Source organism: Thunnus maccoyii, chromosome 22 (assembly GCF_910596095.1).
Source record: "Thunnus maccoyii chromosome 22, fThuMac1.1, whole genome shotgun sequence".
Lineage (NCBI taxonomy): Eukaryota > Metazoa > Chordata > Actinopteri > Scombriformes > Scombridae > Thunnus > Thunnus maccoyii.
This window is the reverse complement of record NC_056554.1, coordinates 3,393,446-3,415,750: the sequence shown is the minus strand read 5'-3', so window position 1 is coordinate 3,415,750 and position 22,305 is coordinate 3,393,446. Positions and strand designations below refer to the sequence as shown.

Here is a 22,305-nt window from a genome sequence, read left to right as displayed (position 1 = left end):
TTAAAGAGCCTCTGATGTAGCTCACTTTCCACCACTAAACACACATGCACTGCAGTACTGTATGGCTCCAGTGTTAACTGTGTTTTTACCTGCTTTTCCAATCCAATAATGCACTCTGTTACCTCCAGCTCCCTAAATCTTCTTCATGTGCCATATGGAATAAGTGTTTTTTGGCAAACAGCTTTTACTACCCTGTGTGCTTATGTTTGATTCTGCCGAGAAAATAAGTCTTTATGGGATGAAGGGATATTTGAAAATGTTTTACTATTACAGCATGATCAAATTTTAGGTCCAATGACGCCATCATTAATTCTGAGGAAGATGAAAAAAATCCTCTATTGCTTCTTAGATTCAGAAGAATTAACAACGCATCACTAGTGGGACAGAGTACAGTTGGGATTTGATAGCATTTTAACAAATCTGAATCTATCATCAAATCTGCGATCAAATCTTAAGCCTTTTAAATCCCTGATTGAATCTACTGTGATGTCACTTTCAACACTGGTCTGTTAGGCTATACTTAAAGCTGACCTAATCAATGTTTTTATATTGACAATTGATCAAATGACTATGCGGAATGTAAAAGAGGTCGTTCATAGTGATAAACCCACAGTGAATTGTAACTCCAACCTGCATTTCCCTTCAGCTCTTCAGAATGTTTTAGCATCTTTCAGCTCATTGTTTTGGTTTAATGGCACGCAATTTTACCATTTTGGTTTTGTCTGGTGAAGGCTGCTGCAGCTGGCAGCAGTGCCAGTGGCAATGGTCATCAACCATCTGCAGATGTGTAATAAACTGAACTTTCATGTTGTAGCTGGATTCTATCTGCATCATTTTACAATCTGTTTGTAGGTTAGACTACTGTAAAGTCTCTTTGTTAATGAGCAGCAGGCAGCTGTTAAACCCACACTACCTTCCTAGCACTAAGAGTGAATACTGGACTTCATCAGATGGACTCCAAATAAAAGCTAACATTGCTCTACGTCTGCTGGATGTGTAAATAAGCAAGTGTTTGCTAACTTTATAAGCTGGTAATATATCAGTGTTGTGTTTACTACATGCCCCCAAATGTCGAAAAAAAATATTAATGCTGCTTTAACTGGAGAAAGTGACTTCAACTGAATAAGTTAATTCTTAAAGTTACAACACACTAAAACTCAAAGATTCCATGAAATATATTAGCTTATAAGTCTTGCTTATCATCGAGTGGTGTAAAGTGTGGAGTTTCTTCTGCTAACAAATGTTCAGTAGCCAAATACAGACACCGCTTTGCAGAGAGAACTTTCCCCAGACGACAGCCAAGACTTTAATTTTGGCCTTTCGACAAGATATTGATGGAAATATAAGGAAAATATATGGAAAATAAAATATTTTGCTGCCAGCGAGGTTTGTCATTTTGACTCATGAAAGCAATGGTTAGCGCCGGTGAAAAACAAGAAGCCGGCTACCTGAATGTTATGAGAGAGAGAGTAGAGGAGACGAAAGATTCAAATTCAATGTGAACATAGCCAAACCAAACCAACATAGCCAGCCCTCTGAACATAGCAAACCCAGATAATTTGACAACCTGGAACTTGATCCTAAATTAAACCCAAGTAATTCATGGGAAAGTTCAACATCCGCTGCTGAGATAATTGCACCAGCATTATCAATCAGTGTATGAGTGTGTTTTGTTTACCTTTTCCAGTTCGGGCTTGTGCACTGGTGATCCAGATCCAGCTCCATCCAAGTCTACACTCCCATTAACACACACCTCTCTCATCACCTGGAAATGTAAGAAAATACAGCATTAGCTAGCCAGACTACTGCTTACATTAAAAAAGTGGAAAGTCCACTCTCGCGCACGTCCTGATCACTACCGAGGGAGTTCAATTTATATGCTGCCGTGTCTAATGCAGCCGGTGGAATGTTAGGTCCTAACCATCATCATAACACATGGGTGGATCCCTTATTTAAAAATCCTATAATATTTCCTCACACCATTGCCACATAATTAAGCAGCTCATTCTTTCAGCCTAGAAAGCATGCCTGGGGTAATGTGGGCCACATGTATGGTGAACTCCCTCCTCTCATATCCCATCATGCTACTGAATGGCAGCCAAGGGATCATAAGGCAATACAGCCCATGCAGTGCAGTAACTACAGGAGGCAGAGAGCGTGCATGCATGTGTGGTAGGAGTCTGTTGAGGGGTGGAGGTGTCTGCTACACACATTAGACACCACAGAGTTTTACTACGTCTTTGGAATCCTTATGCAATAAGGTCCAGTAGGGGTGAATGAGATCTGCAGGGCTCTGGACGGGGCGCCAGTGTGCATTACCGTGACCTCATTGGACTTCAGACCTGGCAACCCACCGTCAGATCTGGCAAGCGTAGGCGTGCGGCGGTGACAGGGGTGTGTGTAGATGAGCGGTGGGCAGTTGGAAATGAGATTTCAGACGACCCGCTGCGTGCGCAAATTGACTAATGCACTCTCTGACACACACAAACACACACACACACTCCCCCTCGTCTTTTCCACAAGCATTCTGAACCATCTCTGGCCGTGCAGAGCTCCTCAGCTCATTGGTTTTGGCTTGGAGGGAGCATAATTGGGTTTCGCAGGGGAAATGACAGGCTGTGGCTCCACGGGTTTGGCTCAGAGAGCTGCTCAGAGGCCGAAGAGCAGGACAGACAGCAACATCATGTCTATCTTCCATTGGAGAGCTGCGTTGCAAGTCTGGGGTACTATGACGGTCTGATGATGTACTACAAATCAAGCTTGAGGAGGCAGTGCAAGTGTGTGCAGTACTTTTGGATGTGGACCACTTTCAATAAAACAAGTATGTTGGTGATCGACAACTTGCTGCAAGTGTTTTTTATACATATGCACCTCCCAGAACCACACAGTTCACATTTTTATGCCATGAAATTTGCTTGAAACCTACACATACTGAACTTTTTAACCATACCAAAGAGTAGTGAAAATGTGAAAACTATATATTCCAGTAACAGCAAATCTGCATAGTTTAAAAAAGTATTTGATGCCTTTACTCACTTGGGATATATTATTTATCTAGCAAATCATCAAAAAAATGATTCTGTCTTTATAAATCAACCTATATTCAGGGCTGCACATATGTGACAGCACATAGTAGGGCTTTTTATTGGAGAGATTTCTGATCATTTCCATAAAAATGATCAAAAATCATTCTCCATGCTCTGCGGGCTTAAACCAGTTGCCTTTGGCTGCACTTTACATACACCACTGATGCATGAAAGCAGTGCTAAGGCATTTTCTTTTTAAAATTCCTGTAATTTTATCTTCATTTGTTCCTTTTGTTATGAATTTTGGGTGCATGTTTATGTGGTTTGTGCTGCAGAAAGCTAGAGGAGTTTAACTAAAGGGGTATTTTTAGTTGTCTTTCCAATGGACGTGAATGGGCATCCTTGGATTATGCCTTTATCAGATAGCTGAAAGTAGTGATGACAGGAAATGAAGGGAGAGAGAAGGGAGACAGGGAATGATGCAACAAAGGTCCCTGGCAGGACACAATCTGGAGATGTTGCAGTTTATGGTCGGTGCCTTAACCACTAGGTTACCAAGGTACCCTATTCCTGGAATAAGTGATTCTACTGCTTTATCAAAGACACTATAAAACTGAGCAAGCAATACCAAGTCCATCTTGTCTTACCAAGATGGTGACATGCACAAGATTGACATGCACTGTCAAGCAGCAGCTTGCAGTGGACAACAATGATGCAGTAGGGGTTGGACTGTCAAGGTGGCATTTGAATGCATACTTGAGCAGATAAGCTGTGAATAACTATGAATATATAACTTACTTTCCCCATACTTAGTAATAATAAAAGAGAAATTAGGAGGGAAGATATAACATTAGTCAACGGGCAAAGGAAAATCGGGTTATACTGTGGAAAAAGGTAAAAAGAAAGGGTCAAATAGGCAGAGAAATGCACACAATTCTTTAGGTTTAGGAGAATGAAGTAAGGACACAATAAGGACATGTGTGTTCCATAAACACATCGTTAGCTGACAATGTCTGGGAGAATCATTACTGTATCTCGCAGGCTTGGAAATCCTTAGGCACTCTCCTAGCCTTCCCTTCCCTACCTTCTCATCCTGTCATCCCATCTCTCCATCCTTTCCTTTCCTTCTTTTTCCTCTTCCTCACTCCTCTCACCTTGTTTCCTCTTCTCAACCATTTTTTCCTCATTCCTTTCCATCCCTCCTTTTCTGAATGCGATTTCACATGGCTTCACTTTTGTCATGGGGACACACCATTAGCCAGCAGATTCAACGAGGGTGGGAAATGTCGTAAGAGATCTTTATTTCAATTATCCACATCGGTAATTTGAAATGCAAGAATGACTGTCATCAGGCATGTACTGGCCATCGGGCAAACTGGGCAAAACTCTGGTGGTCTTCAGCTGTGACTGGCTAGTTGTCATTACTTCGACGCATCTTCTGATTTGGTGGTAGTTATGCGTGCTGTGTGAGTTGAACATTTGTGTGGCTTGTAACCGTAACAACAGTCACAACACTAGCAACACTGACACTATGTGGCATGGAAAGACAAACTACGTGAAAAGGGAGGACCGAGAGAGCAAAAAAAAACACCAGGTGTTAGAAGGAGAGGCAGCCAAATATAAAAAAATAAGTCATTTGTTTGGTGTGTCAACTTTAACAAGCACCAAACTTGATGTCACAGTCCGGCCACTGGTGAAGGCGGCTGGCAGCAGTGCCAATGGCAATGGTCATCAACCATCTGACGTGGTAAGAATAATGTTCTTTCATTTTGTAGCTGGATTCTATCTGCATCATTTTACAAACTGTTTGTAGGTGAGACTAGTGTACAGTGTTACTCAGTAGGCTTTAATATGTGTGAGCTCCCTCTAGAGACATATCCAAGTACTACATCACGACAATTACATCCTGTAGCCTAGTAGTAGGCACAAATGTACTGGTATTGTACTGTCCTTGTTCCTCTTGTTATTGCAGTAGCCTAGTAGAAGTAGTAGTAGTATAATATAATTATTATAATAATGACAACAGTGACAACCATACATTTTATTCATAAAGCACTCTTTGATAAAATGCATAAAGGCATTGCACCTAATGGACCGGTGGGCCAGTATGTGGGCTGGTCTGGACAAAAGTACGGGGCTGAATTTTTGTCCCACTACATCCCTGACTGTTGTTGAAGTTTTATGCCTCTGGGTAGAAGACAAGTTCCAGAGAGGTGGACAAAAAAATGGAAGAGCTGGAGTAAAAGAGGTCAAGAGACAAAAGAAAAAGTGAGGGGAATAATGAAGAAATAAATGAGTGCTTAATACCCAGTGGTCCTAGCAACACAAGATCCAAACACAGACACAAAGACACGCTAATCTTTCTGGCTGGATGCCACTCTAACACCCTGAGGCTCCAAAGAACCCTCAGTCACTGTTCCTAATGACGGCACATGGACTTTATATCCAGACTTGTTTTGCAAAGGAGGGTGTGAGCGCAGAACTTCAGCCAACTGGATCTGATGACTGCTGCTGATTGCAGCAGCATGACAAACTACATGTGCATCGATTAAGCTAACAAAAGCTCCAGGGTGATTGCGAGAATGAAAAACTAACTGCCATAGTGTTATCAGTTCAATATGTTTCCAATATCCAGGCACCTGACTAAATATGCACCGAGACCTAGTTTCTCCAAGCAACAATTAGTGCAGTTGTTACCAAAGTTTGGGTGGTACAGAGATTTGTATATTTTCACGGGTCTGGTTGCGACTGCCTGCAGATACCTCGGCCCGGCGAGGTTACCTGCCCCAGCCAATCAATAAACAACGGCTAATTACCATACGGAACAAGTAATCGAATCAAGAAGAAAAACACAAACTGTTTGATCTTTGTTTCCTGACAGTCATAAACATGAAAAACTGAGCAGGGAAAGACAGAGAGCAAACACTGCAAATAAAAAGGCTGGTGTTTCCATCAATGGTCTGCGGGGCAAAATTGCTCCACACTTCATTTTTTAACAAGACCTTCAGTGAGTAATGAAAAAAAAGTGTGCCTGAGAGTCCAAAAGCCTGTTGGTAAAACTGCAGCAGAGGGGAATGGATTTGGCAGAGGCCAGCAGGCGCAAATGATTACAAAAATACCATCGCACAAATGGACAAAAAGGGATCCTAAAATAGTGCACAATAGGTTGATGCTTAGGAGAGTGAAGCAGAGGTGGGGTGAGGGGATTCTTTTAAATCAAAAGACCAGATGAGGCCCGTCTTCCCTCCTGTGATTGAAATAGAAAGAGCCCAGAGGTGCTGGCACCGCACTAACAACAAATGGACATAGGGGTTGAAAAGCAGAAAGTACCGGAGCCTATTTGATGTCGGTGGGGTAGGTTTGTTTTGCAGACTTGTCGAGCGTCCAGAAGGAAAGATCAGAGAGTGAAGGAGAAGGAGGGGGGGTAAGAGAGGCAGAGGAAGAATGTGTGAAAGACACAGAGGAGGGGGATCAGAGGAGGACTACAAACCAAACATCTTCACATCAGAGAGAAACCAGCAGAACCACCTGTTCATAACAAACCGCTAGTCATACAATATCAGGAAAAGGTTCATCCTGAAGAACAAAAGCCAGAGAGCTACACCCTTTATTCTTCAATACCAGCTAAATGCATCTAATTTTACCTCCCTGACAACAACATCCGAAATGAAACTTTCAAGCACATCCCAAGACTTTCCCCCCAGTCTGAACTATGTTACAATGATCTATGGTGAGCTCCGCCAACGCTGGTATACAGCTCCCTTTACTGTGTTTGACAGCTCTCTACTTTATGCAATGAGCCACACGAGGCTGTGGTTTAAGTAATTTTAGAACAGCTAACGGGGCTTTAGGCCTCTTCACTGTTTAGCAATCATGTCTTTTGGCAACGTTATGCATTAAGAAAGGCTTTAGACCCTAATTTAGTAAAATATTGAAGAAAAGTTGTGTATTTTTATGTGATTTATTTTTATTTTTCAATCTAAGTATTATGAACTTTGGAAGGTAGTTTAACAAAATGGTCACTGAGTATCATGTAAATGTCACAATGGTTAAATTGGTGACTTTTACTATAAATTTACTGTAAATGATTACTGTAAATGATCTGTAATGCTATTTTACAGCAGAAGTGTCCAAGATGAGTCTAAATTTGTAAGAAGAGTGTAAAAATGATTCAAGGTGAGTAAAACACCCAATAATCTAATCAGGTTCTGCTAACACCACTCCATATGGTTAATTGTTCTTAAAGATTAACTTTGAATTATTTGAGCACTTAACAAAACAATCTCCACTCAAGGTCCACTTATTTGCTTGTGCTGGGGCTTTCCATCGTATTACACATTCTTAATTTTCTCAGTTTTCATTAAACTGTAGATGTTCAAACTTGGCTTAAAAGTTAGCTAAGCAGACATTTATCTGCTGATGAAGACCACCAAGAGCAAGTGAGTAAGTGGACCTTGACTGGAAATTGTTTTATCAACTGCTTTTCCCAAAGTCAAGAATGAACTGTCCAGCTCAACTGTTCTATTTAGCAGCATGGAGACGCATACAGTATCAGATCAGAATGAACTTTCTCTGCATTAAAGTCACTCACAACATGTGTGTTATGGTGTGTTCAGACAGAATGCAAAGTAAATTTTCCTTTTACTCGTGCTGCATCATTTGTGTTTATTCACCCCAAACAGCCAAAATACATTACTTTACATTACCTGTAAGCTAGCTTGCAACGGCAGGCTGTGTCTGTGGGAATGAGTCTATGTGTTTGTGTTCTGACTGAACTTAGAGCTCACCAGAAACTCCAGTTCTTGATCTTATTTCCTTCCAGTCTCTCCTTTTTCCCCTCTCCTGTCTGTATGTTCATGAAGGGCATTCATGAAGCCCTGCAATACGTGCCAATTTTTCCCTCAAGTTGAAACATTTTCAACTCGTGTGGACGCATTTGCGTCAATTTGTGTCACTGAGGGTGAATTTGTATCTACTTGCGTCTTTGCATTGAGTTTGTATGTAATCACACTGCACAGAAATTATCCATTAGGGTTCACTGCGTTACCTTGAGCCACTCCTCGGCCTGTTCTTTGCTCTGCACTGCCAGCACCAGGGCGTCCGCCCCCTGGTGCACAATCTTCAGTTCATGCTTCTTCTTCTTGCCGTCTTTGGGAATGTGAGTGATGCTGCACCCAGACAGGGTCAGCTCCATTTGGGGGGTGTGGTCTTTGGAAGTTTTGTAACACTTGGGGAGAAAGAAAGGGGGAATGTTAAACTGGAGGAACTAAACATGTTGCTGCTGTGATGTTTTCTCGATTTGTCAATGGGCCGAGAACTTCTTTATTATCTTTGTTAGCTATATGCTGCACACATTTATACTTGCAAGTATGTTTGTACATGTACAGAAGTGTCCTCACCAGCAGTTTGTTATCCTTGATGACACAGAGAAGTTTGGTCCACTGGCCGAAGCGTTTCTTGCGCAGCAGGAATGCACAGATCCGGGCGTCTTTCACCAGATCCATAGACGCCTCCTCAGAGGGCCACTGGTGACGCATCTTCTGACCTTTACCATCCTCCTCTTCTTCATCATACGACTCATAGGAGCTACTCATGGCATCCGAGTCATAGTCTAAGAGTGAGATGCATAAGTGAGAGGTGTGGGGTATGAGAGAATAAGTAAGACAGGCAGAACAAGACAAAAGAGAAGTGTCTTCAATGTTTCTCTTCAAGAGCATGTCCATTAACTACTGTCTGTATGTGTAGCTATAAGTGAGTGCATTATATCAGTGATGTGTACTATAAATCAATCAGTCACTCACTGGATGTGATGTATTCAGGAGCCTTTCCAGGAGTTAAAGGAACGGCTTCCTCATAGTACCCTTCTGGTAGAGAGGAGCTGGGAAGAGGAGGAGGGCCGCTGTTTGGAGGCTGCAGACAGAACAGAAGGTTCCATTAGTTAGCATGAAGTTCAAGTACTCTCTTCAGCAAATCATCATGACACTTAAACTGCTTTAAGTTATAACTTAATTTATTTGAACTTATTTTAGCACTTTCAAGTCAACTAAAACTTTAACTCATTTTCATATGTATAGTTCAGCTGACACCTCAACTGCTTTCATTGCTTACACCTTAACTGACACTTCACATCCTTTAAGTGCTTGAATTGATATTCATTTCACAAGCAAAGAATTAACCTTCTGAGACATTTTAGCCAGTTTCCAGTGTTGAAAAACTGACATTTTCAGTACATGCAAGCACAGTTTTCTATAAGTTGGTATTATTATTTCTATAAAATAAATTGAGTGTATTTTATTCATACTGATATGAATAAAAAACTGATAGACCACCACGTAAAATTTAAATCATACACTATGCTTCCATCTATCACTGAATCTTATTGATGCGATGTCTACATTGTTGAGATTTTTAAATCATGTTATCTTTTTGGGGGCTTCACTGTACGTCTATAGGAAGGCTAGAGAGAATGACACAAACACAACAAACTGAGAGGCAAAGTGTCAACTCAAAACAGAGTCAACCACTGTGCAGAAACGTGCACTGTGCAGTAAAGACATTTCACTAAACTCAGAATCTGAAGAAAGAGAGGAGAGATCGAGGAGACTGAGAAAGAATGCTTGTGAGGAAGGAAAGACAATAATTACAAGGTACTGTGTGACAGAAAAAAACAGTGAGTGGCCAAGAACAGTGTTGGTTTAAGAAAGCTATATTAAAGTCTTTCAGTAATGACTGGAATTGAATGTAAGAGCGAGTTGATACACAAAATAAAGAAGCAAAGCTGAGAAAACCAACTAATTGAAAAAGCCAGTGAAAGTTGATATGTTATTGCTTGGTGAATAATTAGACCTTGAATGGATTTAAGGTATTTCATGGTATTATACTGCAGAGCTCATGACAGGAACAGAGAGAGACGCAGAGGGAGAGGGTGAAGGGTAGAGGGAGAGAAATGAGACCCCCTTTGTTTGGATGTGTTCCCTTTGGCACCACACAGTCCAGCAAATCCAGTTGTTAGAGCGAAGGATCAACTGCACAGCCTGACGTGATCCATCTTGGACGGCACTGAGCACCGTTCCTCTGACGTTTCACCTCTTAAAACTAACAGAACTATGGCTATAAACATCAAATCTGATAATCTCTAAGCACATAGAGAAGAATGTCTCACTGGTTGGCATATATCACTGTGATTCCAGCATTTCCACACTGTAGAGAACTGCTTACTTACTTACTTAAGTCATACTTTAGCTGAATTTTAACCTTGCTTTATACACACAACCATTTGACTGCTGAACTATTTGTGTATATCTGTCTTTATTTTCCTCAAACAGCCAATTTACCAACTCCACAGTTGTTAGCTGTAGCTAGCTAGCATTGCTAGCTAAAATTCAAGTTAATCTCACAATGTTTTATATTCCTCCAGACCCCTCTTTTTCCCTCTCATCTTTGTAACATTTATAAAGTGAAATCATAAAACCCTTGAAATAAGCGTGAATTTTTGCTTAGGATGAAGCATTTTTAACTTGTGACAATACGTCTTAGTGTGAATTGTTAGCATCTGCTCCTGCCTTTTCAGTGCCTTACTTTCCAATTGTGTTGCCTCCAAAAAATATGATTCACACTAAGTCTGATCACATTCGAAACCATGAAATTAAAATTTCACTCTATCTAGCTGTAACTACTGTATATTTAACTGTATTAAAATGTACCATGGTGTGAGTTTCTAATATGGATTACAGTATAACGCTTGATTCAACAGGCCTTTATCACAAAAGACATTTGGACTTGTCATGGTAGGAAATGCACAAGTGTTACTCATAACACTAACAAGGGCTCTGTTCTATTCAAGTGTCCCAGTAAGCCATGACAGTGTGACAGTGAGCCTAAATGGAATTCAGCCATCATTAATTTCATCATTTACAACCTGTGCTTTTGTGATGTCACTGATGTCAAATGGACGTTCATCCAGTCTGGTGAAAATAAGGATTTTTTAAGGAAGTACATTAACATGAAATAATGCTTTTATATCCCTGCTTACAGGAGCACAGTGGAATATAGCATGGTCCATTAAAAGCAATGTTTCTTCTGGAGCGTCATTCTAATAAGTAGCCCACACAAGCCAGTACCAGACAACCTCAAAGTGCATGCAGTGTTGTCAAGCCATAAAGACCTTATAAGGCCACACTCTAAGTCTCCCTGAAAACACTTTTCACAAAGACCACGACCACGCTGCAATTCCTGCAGACTTTTTCCTCTTATGGAAAACCCCTTTGATTTCTCTTTTTATTTTATTTACTGATGGCGGTGCCGATTTTCCGCTGCCGGCTCGGTTCTGAAGAGGAGAAACTCCATAACTGTTATGAAACTCTATGTGCTATGGGCCATTGGTTACAGCTGACCCAATCAGGCGTCAGTGCTGCAGTGATGTCAGCATCCATTGCTGTAACAACATGGAACATTCATAAAAGGGTTTAGCTGGCGTGTAGCCTCAATGGCTAACTTCTTTAAAGGGCAGAAAGTATGTGTCACTGCACCTTCAAAGTGGACAGTCTAACATTACAATCATTCTGCCATAATTATGGCGTTGCTGTATTGAAAGAGAACTTTTGAATTTTGTTTGAACAAGTATATCAAAAGAATGCCAAGAGAAAGGCTAATTTATTAGAAACACAACTACATTTGTCATTTTCTTCAAAGATGACCTGTAATTTTCATTTTAACCCTTTTGGCCTGAAAAGCATTACTGAATGATAGAAATTAGGGATTTTTCTAGAAGTTATTTATTACTCTTTGATTATTATCTGGATGAATACTTCATGTACTCGATGTAAATTTTAACATTTAATGAGTATGAAAATGTGCTTGGAAATAAGTAGTCTGTGAGTGGAGTTTTCAACCCTATCCCATGGTCTTCTTCAGTGAATGGAACTTGCTAAGGCAGGTTCCCCAAGTAGAGAACTTCCATTACAGTATAAGAAGTGGTTGTATCTCCCACCATTTATGACCACGTGTTATCACGTGACCAAATTTCCGTACTTAGGGAGTTACATTCCCTGAGGAGGCCTGTGGATATTGTCAAACTCACTGTACTTTTACACACATTGCAAGAATCACATCTTGCCTGGTGAAGTAATTGCTTTTGAAAGCTCTGCTGGGTCAACACTACTACCCGTCACATGGTTTTCCTCAGCATGTGCAGTGCTGACCTTGGGATGGAGATGGACGGAGAACCTAAGCGCTGAGCTATACCCAAGAAACAGGGTCCTGTATTTTAAAATGAATTAAATCATTTGTCAAATCCACAAATTTCCATTAATTTTCTAAGCCCCTATGAAGTTTTCTGGGTTTTCCATTTTACCTGTCAACATCTCTGAAAACCCCACTTGTGTCATTACTCGTGTTAAATCAAAAATGAAGCACTGGCCCATTTGTTAATATCTGGGCCAATTCTGTACATTTAGTAATACGTTGGGGTCAAGCCCTTAAGAATGAAAGATGGAAGGGGATGAAAGATAAACACTGATAAATACCAGGCCTACAACACCATCTGCCCAACAGTCCATTAAAAAATGTTTAAAACTCCCTGACCTGACCCTCAGTTTGTTTTCTCACACGTTTTCTTTCTCCCTCAAGCCAAATGCTATAGTCTTCCTTTCGTCACTCTTCATCTGTCTTGTTTCACTGTTGCACAAAAAAGCTCCATCTCCACAAGTCATATAGCCTTACAATTGCAGTTTTCTTCAAACGCGATTTTTAAGACTCAGTGAAATGATAAATGACTTATCCTAACGAAATAGTCATCTGAGGCATTTTTGGTTCACCAGGCACAAAGCAAAGTTGTGTTTCTTTTTAGTCTTTCTCTTGTTTCACTCAATACATCCCCTCCTCTTTGCAAAACTTCTTCGCCGCCCATTTCTTCTCTTTTCATCCATAAGACAAGTGGCGGGCCAGGCCCCTAGCAGAAACCTTATCGCATCTCCTTAGGGGGAAGCAGCGGTTCGGTGAACTCATTTCTTGGCTGGGATACGTTGCCCCGCTAAACTCCACGGCTGCCAGCACTCTCCTCCCTATCCCCGCCCAAGAGAGAAAAAAAATCCCCCGGAGAGGAAGACAGAAGGAAAGAAAGGCAGAGAAGCAAAAAGAACACAAGCAATCAACCTCGACAGTCAAACAATAGAAGAATATCAGAATATCAGGTCTGAGAAGTGGATGTGAAACTGGACTTGTTTGCATTGGTGGAGGAAGACTGTTGATATGAGGTCTACAGCTTCATATCTCACATCACAATGACTTCCTTTAGCAAACTTTGAGACAACAATAATACCATTAATAATCATGCAGAAGACGATTGTTTGGGAAAGCATTTTTCCCTGAGTGCAGCAGAATACATTACACTACACTCCAGAGAATGTGATCCCATTGCTCTGCTATGTGGTGACTCAAAGCTTGGAGGCACTGGGGTGAGGAAAGTGTGTTTGCATACACTGCATACACACATACTTGTATACAGACGCGCGTATGCTTTCACTCCCCCAAACAACAGCTTGGCCGTATCACACGAGTGATCTGCAGATAAACGCTGCAACACACTGAAGCTAACAGGAGTTCATTGCGGTCACAATGCATACCGCCCCTCTGCTGACCGTAAACACACACTGCATAATCGCCAACACGCAAAGGTCCACGTTTCACTGCAGTCTAGCTCTGGCTTTGAATGCTCCACAGATCTCCAAAACATTCACTCACTTTATTCATACAGCAGTATCCTACTCACTGCAGATCTTAACTCACAAATCAAGCTTCTGAATATCCACAACTGAGTTTACGTTAAAAGAGATAAGAGAGGGAACTCTGTGGAAACAGAGACTCCAGAAGATCAATAAATAGCTAAGCACAGAACTACCAATAAATCATAACCTTTCATTTTTACAATTCAGTTTTTGGACAATTAAATACACAAAATGACATGTTAATCAGTAAACTTAAGAGGTGTTGGTGGGCAGATTTTTGACCTTTGGACAGAGCCAGGCTAGCTGTTTCCCTGTTTCCAGTCTTTATGCTAAGCAAAGCTAATTACCTGTTGTCTTTGGCTTAATACTTAATGTACAGACATGAGATGAGAAAGAGAATTGTGAACAAAATGTTGAACTTGCCACTGACTAACTTTTTCTTCAGGTATTCTCGAATTCACACATTCAGCTACTTCAACATTAAATAAAATTTATTTTTGTATAATACAATAAAAATAGATGGTAGACTGTGTGTAGCTCACTAAACCAAACAAAAGCAGCACAAAAACATATAATAACACATAAAACAAATATGGGAACAAGACACCATTGGAATATAAAACACAGTCCAGTGGTGAAAAGTTTACATACAATAATTTGCAGCTCAATTTTTGTTTTGTTGTTTTTTTTTAAATAAAATACTTCTTTTAAATATTTTAGTTTCCAAAGGCCCTCAAAATAACCTCCTATACTCTGGGGTCTAAAACTGAGGGGATAAAGGATGAGAAGTGTATTTCAGGATGTTCATGGCTTTGCTTTCATTCAGGTTGCTCAGCTTCAAATTTTAAGAAATGCTTGAAGGCATATGGTTAGTATTTTCAGAGATTTTCAGATGGCAGTCCAGGACTGCTCCAAGATATCTGAAACGTTCTACAGTTTCAACAACCTGCCAGCCAAATGAAAATGTGCGTTACACTTTTTTACATGATATGATGGAATGATTGTACTACTTGTTTTTGTCTTTTTGTTTGCTTGAGAAATGTTCTTGTCAAAGTGGAAAGTAAAAATAAAGAAAAACTTACCATGATGAAACAAAAAGTGTCACATATGCAATGAACATTGCCATAGCAAATCACCCATATTCTTTAAATACTTCATTATACTCTTAACTTACATAAAGCAACTGCTTTAGGCATTTCAAGGGAGTTTTCATGTCCCGTCATGGTCTCATTGCTGTTCCTCCCTGACAAGAATATATTTCCAGAGGAAATACTGCTACAACCATAAGTAGAGCAGTACGTACAGGTCATGTGCATGGATGCAGATCAGAAATGTCAGAATTCCACAGTCATAATGTGTAATTAGGTAGCGGTAAAGAAGTCCTGACCTTGGTTTGGATACTTGGAGTGGGAGGTTTGTCTGCTGCTCTGGGTCCTGGCCTGAAACTTACATCCAAACATTTATGCCAAGTATCCATTTTTGCCCTGTGTAGGAGGACTGGACATGAATAAATGTTTCTGCCACAGTGCCAATGGGATGCTGGAATGGATAAACTGAGTGGACACAGGAAAACCACTCCCTTCGGAAAGGCTTTGGAAAGGGAAAACTGCATTTTCCCATGATCCTTGGCAAATTACCCTACACTGGGTAATGGCACATATTTTTCTGGCTAGAGCCAACCCTAAAATATTTTTGGACAGCAAACATTGCTGGAATGAAACTAGTTTGAATCGTAACCAGTGACTTGGTCAGTATTGCATTGATGAATGACCACGTCACCAAGGGTCTTTTACTTATGAACCATATTTTTAAAAATGTGCATTTTTTATCATACTTAATTTGTTATACTACTGGCCAGCAAATTACATGGTGGAGTGTACATAAATAGTACAAATACCTTGCTAGGGCTGCGTCCTGATAAAGGTGTTCTTTTGGGTATTTAAGGTTCACAGACAATTTTAGGAGACTCAAGATTCAAGATTAACTTTATTGTCCCACATTGTAGGAAATTTGGATTGGGCTTTCACCCATGCTGCATCCATAAAAAAAACATTCCACATACATAAAATACAGGGTAAGACAGCTACAGGGAGCAAGAAACATATCTAAGAATATAATAATAAAACATATAGGCTAATAAAAGGACAGAAAAAACATACACTGATGATAAAGAGATAAAAATCTATAGTACATAAAAAAGTATAGAAAGGCCCTACAACTGGAAAATAGTCAATCATCAACACATACATAAAAATAAAACTCTGTTGGTTTTTACATTGATTTCATCTTTTTTCATCTGCTGTCATTTAAAAATTTTTATTGAAGTAGGGATAAAACAGTTTTTAAATTTGACAGTTCTTAGTCTTGCATGGGCTTGAAACTATCCTGGTTGGATCATCATTGCAAATGATGAATGACTGTGTTAGAAAATATCTGCTCCTGTGATAAAAAATACAAAGGAACAAGCCTCTGTATATAACAACATAAGGACAGAAGTCAACTATGACTCCCAAGGTGCATTCAAGCAGTGTGGTGAGCTGAAGCCAAAGTAGAAACTCCAACATACATTCAGCTGTTTAAATCAGTTCACTTTTGGATTACATAAGTGATAAGCCATACTAAACTAATGGAAAAAACACAATTTCTCTGAGACAAAGTTAAAATAATCCAAACGGATGGCCATAACAAGAGCCTTTAACACTTACACTGTATTTTATTCAGGAAACATTGTGCTGGAAGTTCTCATGTTTCTATGTAGTGGAATGTTGAGGATATCATTAAAAGAACATTTTGAAATGGGAATTTATAGTGAAGAAAAATACCTCTGAACCCAGTTCATCCCATTCCCCAACTATATTAGGGTACTAATGATGCGCCAGTATGTTTTGGTCAATACCCTTGCATTTCTATAGGAACACAAAAACATATATTAAATGCTCTGATACAAAATATACAGGTCCCTAAAGGAACCAAAAAGGCTTTAGGGGAAATATGGGGAACCGGGGTACATTTTAGTGAAGAAATTTGGTTTATGACAGTGAATGACTTAATGATAAATGATAGAACTTAGACTGTAAGTTATATCATTTAAGACAAAATGAACACCTACTACTTCGATTTGAAGGACACATTGCTGTTAATGAAAATACCTTCAGCTTCCCCAAGGTAAGGATTATCTGTGAAAGCCCTTTTTAAGGTTTGCTCAAAGCTTTATTTATCCAGAAAGGGGTATTTTGCTGAGGCCTATGCTCTTTTCCAGCACCACCCTGCCTCACAGTTATACACATTCACATCTGGGAGCTGCACAGTCCAACCACAGTCTTCTACGATCGGCCTCTGGGCGCCACTCTACTTGTACAACCATGAGGTCAAGTGTCTTACTCAAGGTCACCTGGGTGGTAGTTAATTGATGGAGGGGAGAGTGTTCTTCCTTCACTTTCCTTGACCAGATTTTTGCAGCTGTTCCCATCTCCTCCTCTCATTTCCAAGCTACTGCCACCCATTATTAAAGCGCACGTGTTTTCAGTCTTCTTTCCTGATAATGCTCAGATGAACAAAGGACTGCCCAAATGTTTCAGATCAGCTGTTGCAGTATCAGCACACCTCCAAACCTTTGAAAGGTTTTCAATTATGACTATGATCCTTGTCTAACCATCTTCAGTAAAAAGAGAAAGGCATGGAAAAGATACATGGGACAAAATGTGAACAGATATCCCCTTCCCCCATACATTCTTCTAAGCTTAAGCATGAGGTCAAGCTAAGGCAATGAGTTATAAATTGATGCCAGATTGCAGGAAAAGATGAAAGCACAAAAAGCAAAGGGCTGTGGTGCTAGTTACCCATCAGCCTCCAAGTTGACCCAGTATGGCCTGCCTTTGTCCCAGGATAACCTTGAAACAACTAACTTGTAGAAGATGGAGCAATGGTTGACAAAAAGAAGGAAGACGAATTGTAAAATTTCATTGCAACAATATGTATACCATACCTGCAAATTTGCATGGAATATTATGGTCACTTAAATTGTGTTTTGAATGAATCTACTCATTAAGTTGTAAGAATTTGTAAAAAAAAAAAAAAAAAAAAAAGAACAATAGCCTGATGTTGGCTATTCACATACACTGACATTCAGACATCTAAGGACACTCTGTGTATATGAATTTGGATTATCAGTTGAAATATTGTGATAACAAACCACAGAATACATTATGGTGGTTGCAACAGTGGCAGATGTCCAGCAGCACTACTGAAAGCCTCATTGTGTGGGAGAGGAACTTAATCCGGATGTCAGCTGATTAGCCAACACACACCCTTTACATAAGAGCGCTCTTTTAAACCACACACACATACTAGTAGTGGTGTAACGGAACATAGTTGATCCGTGATCTGTACGGATCGCCCCCCACAGTTCGGCATGCATGTGAACCGCGGATTAACTATAAAATTGAATGTCTCATTGGAGACAAAGTAAACAAACTGCTGTAAGTACAAGTCATGGACAGACAGCTTGTCACTAACAGGGATTTTGAAGAGCAACGACCAAACCAGCATCTAATGTGTTCGAAATGACATCTGCAGGTATGTTTACATGTTGTTTAATGTGCTGCAGCTGAGCAGCTAACTAGCTATCTAGCAGCTAACTGACGTTAGTGGTGCACTTTTCCCCGGTGAATGTTTGTTTGGTGGTTCGTTCAACAAGCAAAGCTGCAGGACAAGACGTGTGTTCATATTTGTAAGTTATCATCAAATTTTGATGAAGTTTCATTCACCACCATGTTTAAAGGAGGAAGGTATCATGTCTCATATTGCAATTTAATTTAACAATAGAGCTTTGAATATTTTATATATTTTAAGATTTTATTAAACATTGGACGTCTTGAATGTTGTTTTCATTTAAGACCATGGGCAAAAGTTCCTTAATGTAAGTGTTTTACAGAATATATGGAAAGCAAAGTTTTATTTGTCCCCCCCTCCTTTTTTTTTTGCTGATCCGAAAAATGATCCGATCTGTGACTCAAATCTGTGATACGATCCGAATCGTGAGTTTTGTGATCCACTGCACCCCCACATACTAGTATACATTCACACATAGAAAGCATTGCTCTGGAAAGAAACAAGGAAACAAAAGACAAACTAGACTAACACGCAGATACACACATACTAAATCTCTCTAAAATTCCCCTCTCAGCAGGATTCAAGGCCTCGTCCAAGCTCAGGACCTGCCAACCCCTGCGATACACATCTAAGTGTTCCACCTCTCTGTTTATACATGAACCACCCATGCTAGTGTTACCTCCAACATTCACACATAGAAAGCACTGGTCTGGAAAGAAACAAGGAAACAAAAGACAAACTAGACTAACACACGGATACACACATACTAAATCTCTCTAAAATTCCCCTCTCTGCAGGATTCAAGGCCTCGTCCAAGCTCAGGACCTGCCAACCCCTGCGATACACATCTAAGTGTTCCACCTCTCTGTTTATACATGAACCACCCATGCTAGTGTTACCTCAGAAAAAACAAAACCTTTCTCACAGCTACCATTTTAAACTCTATTCTTCCTTTCCCCTCCATCACTTTCCCTCCTTCCTTCCTCAGGCTGGCGGGTTAAGTGTGTATTTTGCAGGACAGGTGCATTCACCAGAGTGCCGTTACTGGCGGACGTGCCTGCTTGCCGGCTGAGCTGAAAAAATAACCGGAGTGTGAGACTGGGTTGGGTGTTTCCTGTATTTCTCTCACCTCACAATGAGGTGTAAATGTGGGTCTGAAGGAGCCGGTGGGAGCCGGTAGGATCTGGTAGGGTGGGGTGGCCCTGCTTTCACTGGAAGGGAGCCCTGTGTTATAAAGTAGGTACATATCTGGAATGGAACTAGTCTATTGTAACATAACTGAGGGAGTAGTCATATGGAGGGATTCATGCACTAAGGCAGAAACAAAACATACATTTACACCATTCAGTCACCTACAGCAAACAGACGTCAATGAAAATGTACTAAAAACATATTACAAGTGAAACACATTTTTGGAACACTACAAATTAGTTTTTGACTAAATGCTGTGATTTTTCAATATGTATTACAACTGCACCATAAAAACTAGAGCCCCACTGATAATGGATTTTTGAGGCTTCTAACCAATATCAACATTTGATAGTTGTCATCAATCATATACAGTATACTAATAACTCTAGGCTGGCAAAGGGTAAACTGAACCACCAGGATTCAAATTCCTTTCGGATTCAGAAGTCTATGCATAACGTCACAATCACTACATTCCTTTGTTCTACAGTCTATGGTGTGAATAAACATATGAAATTTTCAGCCTCACTGTTTAAATTTTAAAAATCCAGAAATTTTCTCAATGTGTGCTGAGTATGGAGTAGGGAGTTAAGGTTTAGCCATTATTGTTGTCTCCAGCTTTCTCCGGACAAACTGCTCATTTATGTCTGTTACGGTAATAGTTTGTATTTCCATTTGTAACTTGTTCCAGTGTTACTGTCTTTATGTAATCACACCACCACATTTGCATGGAGTAGCTCGCTAGACAATTATTATTTCACAGATAGAATGAATAGACACCTAACCCTAACCCATTAAAGGTGGTACTGACGAGCAAAAAGCAGTCAATCCATCAATAAAACGTTCATTCAAATTCATGTGTGTCAATCAGTCTTGATTTAATTTGGTACACATTGTGTTAGTTCTCTACCAGCCTGAAGAAATAGCTTCCCTCAGTGCTTTGTCACTCAGATCACATCATGTGTCAGGAAAAAAGTCCTGGCATTGTAAAAAGCCCTCAAAAGCACTTGAGTGGGGAAAAAAAGTTGTGAAATAGGTTTTCCATCCATGCTCCAACTTCTCAGCGGGGAATTTTTCCAAAGTATAAGTAGACTTAAACAGTTCTGGCCCTCAGGATTAACCATGCTGTGGGCATGTGTCACTTGGTAAAGTAAAGTCCCACTGCTCACTGCAGTTATTACTTATTCAATCTCCAATTTGTCACTTGTTTGGTTGCCTCGTGACAAAGTGCGACGCCTTCCAATATGATCTGTTAGAACAACTTCATTTCCTGTCTTGAGTCAATGACACAATAGTGCTGATGTCATTGAATGCTTTGCTGTGGTTGACCAAGCCACAAAGTAGGGGAACCCCACTGAGGAATTACGTAAAATATGAAAACAGATTCATCAGCACCAAATGGAGACCAAAACATGCCATGCGACGAACTCCCGAAAGCAAATCTTTTTTTTTTTTCCACTTGTCCCCTTAGAGGAAAGGGCCACTGCAAATCAAGACAAAGTTGTTCTGAGTCAACACTTTTATCCTATGATGGAACATTTCTATCCTGATGGGAGTGGTCTCTTCCAGGATGACAATGCCCCGATCAATAGGGCATGAGGGGTCACTGAATGGTTTGATGAGTATGAATGTGAATCATATGTTATGGCCTTCACAGTCACCAGATCTCAACCCAATTGAACACCTATGGGAGATTTTGGACTGACATGTTAGACAGTGCTCTCCACCACCATCATCAAAACACCACATGAGGGAATATCTTTTGGAAGAATGATGGTCATCCTTCCTATAGAGTTCAGAGACTTGTAGAATCAATGCTGGCGCACTGAAGCTCGTCTGGCGGCACATGGTGGTCCAACATCTTATTAAGACAATTTGTTGGTTTTTCCCTCAAACCTGCAGTGCAGAACTTTTACATATAAATGAATGTCAAGCCCTTGCCAAACAAGTTCACACAATGCTGATTAAGCCCATCACCACAAGATAAATCTCTCTGTATTTTCACAGTATACATGTCTCCAGGACACTGTGGACACTTTTCCAAAATGGAGCCACAGAGAGACAATTCCAGAAAATGTGAAAGTGGTTTGCCACTGCGCTTCCACAGGACCTCCAGCGGGCAGTCTGAGTAAAGTAGTTAGTCTTTTATGCTGGAGTACAGAAGAATCGAGTCACATTCTTCCAGTTGAATTCTCTCCAGGAGGGGGAGCTTTGCTGTCTGCACATTGTGTCCCATTCTTCCAATGTCATTGTGAAATTACCCTCTACTTCCCATCTTGCTTTAATATTTAGAGTATGGTGTCTTTTTACATTTTTAGGGGCAAAATATAATTTAGATGTTATTTTTTGGTAGGTAGCATTTTTATAAGCTTTTTGAAAAATGTCGAGGATTTCTTTTCCCACTGTGGTATCATCTTTTGGAAATTTCTTTCAAACAAAATCTTTGATTTGTAGATACGTAAAGTGATTTGGATTCAGCAGATTAAAGTTATCCTTAAGGTCCTCGAAGCTCAAAACTGTACCTTGATTAAAACGTGTGCAATACACAGTAAGACTATTCCCTGTCCAGCTTCTAAACCTTGTGTCATATTTACTGGGCATGAAGTCCAGGTCATAGGCAAACCATTTGAAGATTTCAGTCCTGCCCTTCAATTGGTGCCTTTTAATTATCTCATTCCATATCTTCAGGGAGCTAGTTATCCAAGGGTTATTAGAACCTGAAAGATGACTAGTTAATGAAGGGTCTCAAACTAACG

The 22,305-nt window shown here is 40.2% G+C and overlaps 1 protein-coding gene across 3 annotated transcripts in view; it reads right to left on the bottom strand.

Moving 5' to 3' along the window:
* The window catches only part of afap1 (actin filament associated protein 1), an 85,864-nt gene that overhangs the window by 31,549 nt on the left and 32,010 nt on the right, over positions 1–22,305 (bottom strand). For all 3 annotated transcript variants that reach the window (XR_006093556.1, XM_042401571.1, XM_042401570.1), the window contains exons 4-7: positions 8,828–8,936; positions 8,426–8,637; positions 8,074–8,253; positions 1,679–1,765 (exon numbers count right to left, since the gene is read on the bottom strand). Coding sequence is in view for 2 of the 3 variants with exons in the window: in XM_042401571.1 (XP_042257505.1) it covers positions 1,679–1,765; positions 8,074–8,253; positions 8,426–8,637; positions 8,828–8,936 (588 nt within the window). In the remaining variant the exon portion in view is untranslated. The remainder of the gene's footprint in view (positions 1–1,678; positions 1,766–8,073; positions 8,254–8,425; positions 8,638–8,827; positions 8,937–22,305) is intronic.